Below are 6,563 nucleotides of genomic sequence, written 5' to 3' on the forward strand. Positions count from 1 at the left end.
GACGAAGGTAACAGAGGGCTCAGTGGGGGTTTCAGAAGGGCTGAAGGGGTGGGGTTGGGATTTCGGTTGGGATGATGGATAAAAAAAAAAAATTTGGCTGACAGAACCTTGAAGAGGGGTCGATCACAGGAACTTAGGAGAGAAAGAGGATGGCGGTGAGACAAGGGGATCAATTCTGGTTCTCTGGATAGAATCGGGTTTTTTTTTTTTTATTATTATTATTTTATTTCTCATCTCTGTAGGAACAGAACAGAAGAATGAGAATGGGATGGAGAAATGAGAGACAGAAGGAAGAAAGGGATGGGGATCCTTTGGCTCTGATACCAAATTGATAGAGGGCCGGTAGGGGAAGGGAAGAAATCCCTGAGAGGGGCCTCAGAGTTGCAGGGGAGAGGGAGAAATCGCATTAAGAAGGGGGGAGAAAGGAGAATCACTCACACATGCCCGCAGGCTCCACAAATACTCAAACTCAATTCATCTTTTTCAATCTTTCTCAATCGATTACAAGCATGTAAATAGGAAATTGAAAAACTCTAACATCGAAAGAAATCCTAAAAGGAAACTAACTCAAAAGGAAAAGAAATCCTAAACCAATTCTTACTATGTCCTACGTATGCAACTTCTAGAAAATAAATAGAATAAAATAAATTAAAGATATTAGTCTCCTAAATAAATAAACTACTAAAATCCTACTAGACTAAGGACTCAATATGGATCTGGTTCATCTCTCGCTGGATACTCAGATGGGTATGGATCGCTCCATGGGTGCGTATCTACACCATCACCCCAATAAAATAAAATAAAAAAACAGCTTCCCTCTTAGATTCAACACCAAAATTGTGAGGATTCATCTTATGGCATGCAAGTACCGTCCTCTTATTCCATACATGCTTCCAGCTGCTTGATTTTCTTTGGATAGCAGATTTGTGTCCTTTTTCTGGACTTTTCTAATATCAGTCCATGTTATAGAGGAACCAAAGCAAGTACTGGCAGTGCCTCGGCATTAGTTCAATGTTTGAGAAGAATAGAATCTTTCTGCCCAATTGTTACAACAAATACTGTATACTATTACCTTATATATAGAGGAAAAGTTTTTGCCAACCATGTAAATAATTTTCCCTCAAATTATGAATGAATTAATTCTTGATGGTGATGCTCGTGAACACCAAAAATTTATAATTTTTAAGAAATATCACAGCTACGTTGCCATTCCAATCACAAGAATTGGGGTTAGACCTTGTCTAGTTAAGTATCTAGCAAATTGTCATCTCATGCAACAACTATTGAATTTAATTCTATTGCATATTAGTGTAAGAGTATCAAGACCAATGAATTAAGTATCGATACATATGAGACCAATGAATTAAGTATCGATACATATGAGACCAATACACCCAATATGTATTTATATCAGTAGGTACCTGTTAATAGGATGAATGGGAGAATGCTTGTGTATCTTTAACTGATCACACAAGTCCTCTATTTATAATATAGACTCATAATAGAGTCGTGATAGGAGTTCAAATCAGAAAATAAAATATAATTACAAGAATACCCCCTATCCAGCCGCCCCACTCTAACTGGGGTCGTTGGGAGGGGAAAAGCCCTAATGTGCCCCTGCGGCACACTTATTCTTATTCTAACACTCCCCCTCAAGTTAGTGCATAGATGTCACACATGCCCTACTTGACTAAACAAGGATGAAACAACTTTACAACCAATCCTTTAGTGAACACATCAGCTAGTTGATCACCATACTTCACAAAAGGAAGACAAATCAAACCAGCATCAAACTTCTCTTTGATGAAGTGTTAGTCAATCTCCACGTGTTTGGTTTGGTCATGCTATACTGGATTATGAGCAATACTGATAGCAGCTTTATTATCACAGTAAAGCATTATAAGAAGACGAACAGGTACACCAATATAATCTAAAAGTGTATGCAATCATAATAACTCACAAATCCCCTGTGCCATGGCACAAAATTCTACTTCAGCACTAGATCTAACCACCAAATTCTGCTTCTTGCTGTGCCAAGTAACAAGATTCCCTCCTACAAAGGTACGATAACCAGAGATGGACTTTCTGTTAGGTGAACCATCCCAATCGACATTTGCATAAGCTTCAACTCTAAGGTGATCATGAGGATATAAGAGGATCCCTTTCCCTGGAGCTGACTTCAAGTATCGCAAGATATGCATAACTGCTTCCATATAAGAGGAATATAGATCATACGCATAAACTGACTAACCAAACTCACAGCCACAGCAATACCAAGTCATGTATGAGAGCGATATATCAATTTTCTTCCTACCACCCATTGGTAGCGGCCTTTGTCAACTAGTTCACCTTCCTTTTCCTTGAGCCGAGTACTAGCTTCCATAGGAGTATCAGAAGGATGACAACCCAACATAACTGTCCCGGATAGCAGATCAAGGATGTACTTCCTTTGAGAGACAAAGATACCTTTTGAAGACCTGGCAACTTCAATCCCAAGAAAGTACCTTAACTTTTCAAGATCCTTTATCTCAAAATCTCTGCCTAGAAAACCCTTGAGATGATCAATCTCAGTACTATATGATGTAGATTAATCACCAAAATAGGCTTGTTTTATTAGAAATAAGCCTAGGTTTAGGTTCCATACATGTTAGGCCTTTGATCTCATGTGTTTTTAGTGTAACAAGCCACTTTTATGAGCCTAAACTAGGGGTATTACAGTTGCATACGGAATTAACTAGCTTGTTTCCTTTTTCATTCATTTCCGTTTTATTTGGGTTCAATTTTAGTTGTCAGTAATTGTTATTTCTTAGGGGTTAAGTTATTAGTTGAGTCAAATCATTAGTTTCCTTTTTCAGTTTGTTTCTATTTTCAGTTTTTAGAAACTCATGTAATAGACAACCAATTAGAAGTTTCTATTTTGAGACTTTGTAAATTGGAGGACTTGCCCCCCTTTTGTTTTAACTATAAATACAAGTATGGAGGCTCTCATAGCTGAGCGATTTTGAAGGATTAAACCATGGTTGTTGCGGCTGCTACTTCTCCATAGATAGTGAAACAGAATCTCATCTCACGGAGGACGTAGGCAATCTCGTTGAACCTCATAAACATGTATGCATTGTTTATTCTTGTTTTTCCATTACCGTTTGCATCACTTTTAGGGCTACGTTTCTACAAAATTCTGAGATCAATATCATAACCCTTGTTCTATTGTGATTGTTCTTTGATAGTATCTTATAGCTTTGGTATTAGGATGGCCTTGCCAAACCTAGTTATGCATTAAGTGGTATCAGAGCATGGCAGAGAACAACCCATCAAGGGTTTCAACCCCCTCCTATTGATATGATGGTTGCTATGATGGAGATATTGATACAACTGAATCAACAAATGGGGCGAATAGATGAAATATTAGCTAGAATGCAGTGACAGACTGGTGTCCCAGAACCATTAATAACACCTATAACACCTCTATGGGAAGTAAAGATATCCCTGTTCAAACCAAAAGAACTTGAAGTTAAGGTTTCCATCGAAGAGATAGCTCTTGAAGCTTCAAAGATAGAAAGTCAAGAGATAGAATATTCCACTGAAGAGTTCTACAATCATAGTAGGCAAGGCTAAAGTCGTGGAAGATGAGGTAGTGATTAAAAGCACTCCACAACAAGTCTTTAAGATCCATGATGAAAAGGAAGAGCCTGTTCCTCCAATCCTTGGTGAGAAGGTTACCAACGTTGGCGACTCTATGCATACAATATTCATAGGTGGTATTGGTTTAGAGGTCCAGCATATAAAGTTTGTTATGTCATCATAGTTCTTTAAAGAGAAAGTTCCACGCTTTGAAGACTAATTCTAAAAGTTTACAAATAACTGAAAATTTGTTTGGGAGTGGTCAAAGTTGTTACTCACATGTTGTTCCCCCCCTCATCACTGCAAAATTCGAGGGTCAAATTTTTCAAGATGGCGAGAGTTGATACAGATTCATCACCAAAATAAGCTTGTTTTATTAAGAACAAGCCTAAGGTCAGGTTCCATACATGTGCCTTTGATCTCATGTGTTTTTAGTGTAATAAACCATTTTTATGGCCCATACTAAGGGTATTATGGTTGCATAAGGGATTAACTAGTTTATTTCATTTTTCATTAGTTTCCATTTTAGTTGGGTTCAATTTTAGTTGTTAATCTTTGTTATTTCTTAGGGGTTAGGTTATTAGTTGAGTCAAGACATTAGTTTCCTTTTTCAGTTTGTTTCTATTTTCAGTTTTTAAAAACTTATGTGATAGGCAACCAATTAGAAGTTTCTATTTTGAGACTTTCTAAATGGGAGGACTTGCCCCCATGTTGTTTTAACTATAAATACAAGCATGGAGGCTCCCATAACTGAACGAGTTGAGGAATTAAACCATGGCTGCTGCTGCTTCTTCTCCTTGCCTGGAATTGCCATGTGTTTGATCAAAGCTGGTGGAGTTGGTGTTTGATCCAACTTGGTGTTTGATCCAACTGACCCTTTGCGTTGGTTAATTCAAGTCCAGTTTCCCATTAGACAACGAATTCAACGAGAAAATCAGGCATAAGCAAATTCAAACCATTCATGAAACCAATAATAACAAATAAACACATAAAAATTAAAAATAGAATGCAATTGACCTTGCTTTGCCTCACTAGTAGAGTTTCATCTCATGCAAGGCTTATTCAATTTAATTTTTTCCTATAGGTGTCATGAGTTCATAACATTTCTAATGAGCGTAAAATTACCAAGAGCAAATTCTTATGTACAGGTGAAAAACAGTTCCCACCGCTATACAGGCCATCGACCCAAATATCTTCAAAATCATTGATAAGGAATAGTAGAAGAAACGAAAAACAAGGAATGAATATATTTCCACTACAATTTCAAATTGAACTTCTGCATCCCTCCAGCTTTGACGAAATTCAAGTGAATTTCAACATTAAACGATACATTCAATATGAAAACCAAGCAAAAGAAAAACCCAAACCCTTAAATAAACTGATAAACGATGAAAACACAACGATATTGACCTTATCTTTGTCATCACCAAGTCCCCCAACTGAATCATCGCTGACAGAGTGATCACCACAATTTCCTCCACATCCGGGAAACAAAAGCTTATACGCAGCGATGACAAAAATCGCTGCGGCTACGGTGATCTCGATCTCCCACAAGGAGGGGACCAGAATATCGAGAAGGATTTCTACCATCTTGATGTGAATTTCTGTGGAAGAATAAAATGGGATCGAGAATTCTAGGGTTTTGGTTCCAAGACTTACAGGGTTTTGAGAGTTCTGAAGATCCATAAGAGGGGACAACGACGAGGGAAGCAATCGCGCATGATGGTTTGGACTATGGAGACTGAGTCAAACGAGACGTTTTTTGGAAAGAGATGGTCAGAGAAATTACACGGTGACATTAACTATGACCGGGACTGGGAGGTAACAGAAAGACGGGAGAAGTGTTTATCACGACATTGTTACTGTCATAAATATCGGAAATGTTTGCTAGGGTAGGATGAAATAAAATGCGGTAAATGGGGCATTTGAGCCAATGAGGCTATAACAACGGATTTATATGTCGGATATGATGTATATTTTAGAGAACATTTGTTAATTTATTTTTCTCTTATTTGAATTAAAAAAAAAAAAAAAAACATTTAAGCGAGGAAAAGAAAATTCAAAAAGCATCAACAGCTTACACCTAGAAGTATTGACACGGGAACCGTGAACAGGTTGCTTTTTTTTTTTTTCGGGTAAAAACACACAAAGATGACTTATATTAGATAGTGATGGATATTGTCCATGGTAAGCGGAATTCTAGTAGCAGTGGTAGCTAGTTGATGCATAAATAGCACCACCTCATTGTTTGGCATCAGATAGTATGCAGGCTTGTGCTGGTTATTATATACAGGCAGAAGCAGATTAAAGATACTAAGGGGTCATAAAGTAGGATTAGAAAGGTTCTGAATAAGGTCCTCCAAGGCTGGGTCATCGTTCCACACTTTCTCGATCGTCAATCCACACTTTTTTGCATGAATCAGTCCGTAAAGGAGAGATCGCGCACTGGCTTCAAAATGTTCTCCTGTCATCACATGATTGGCTAGGAAATAAACAACGTTAGTGTTGTAAAGAATACCAAAGGCCCATCCATACATATTCTCTTTCCTTCTGATATGTATGGAGCAAACCAAAATGTAGTTAGTATGAGGGGATTTCCGAGGGCCTGGGCTAATTATGGGGGCTATTTTGGGTGGGGACACGTTGTCACATGAGGACCAATTATTCAAATTATGTATAATTTCAAGAGGATTCAGTTGTGCCTTTTGCATAACCACTTTGTTCCTATGAGCCCATAAAAAAAGACATCTTGTCATGAAGGAAATGAAGAAAGTTTCAAGTGAGAGGATTTGAGAATCCTTGAGTTAAATAAATACAAGATAAGGGTATTGAAAGAGAAGGAGGGAGGCCATAGTCGCTCAATCCTTAAACCCAGGTGGTTGGCTGCCCAGGCTCTTTTGGTAAAATCACATGATAAGAATATATGCCATTCATTCTCAACA

The 6,563-nt window shown here is 37.8% G+C and overlaps 1 protein-coding gene across 3 annotated transcripts in view; it reads right to left on the reverse strand.

Annotated features, from left to right (window-relative positions):
• The window catches only part of LOC122069417 (BAG-associated GRAM protein 1), a 117,287-nt gene extending 111,773 nt beyond the window's left edge, over positions 1-5,514 (reverse strand). The window contains exon 1 of one of the 3 annotated variants that reach the window (XR_006137445.1): positions 5,032-5,514. Coding sequence is in view for 1 of the 3 variants with exons in the window: in XM_042633431.1 (XP_042489365.1) it covers positions 5,032-5,307 (276 nt within the window). In the remaining 2 variants the exon portion in view is untranslated. The remainder of the gene's footprint in view (positions 1-5,031) is intronic. The other 2 variants (XM_042633431.1, XM_042633433.1) reach the window with 2 other exon arrangements.
• Between the last annotated feature and the right edge of the window lie 1,049 nt (positions 5,515-6,563).

This window comes from Macadamia integrifolia, unplaced genomic scaffold (assembly GCF_013358625.1).
Source record: "Macadamia integrifolia cultivar HAES 741 unplaced genomic scaffold, SCU_Mint_v3 scaffold608, whole genome shotgun sequence".
NCBI lineage: Eukaryota > Viridiplantae > Streptophyta > Magnoliopsida > Proteales > Proteaceae > Macadamia > Macadamia integrifolia.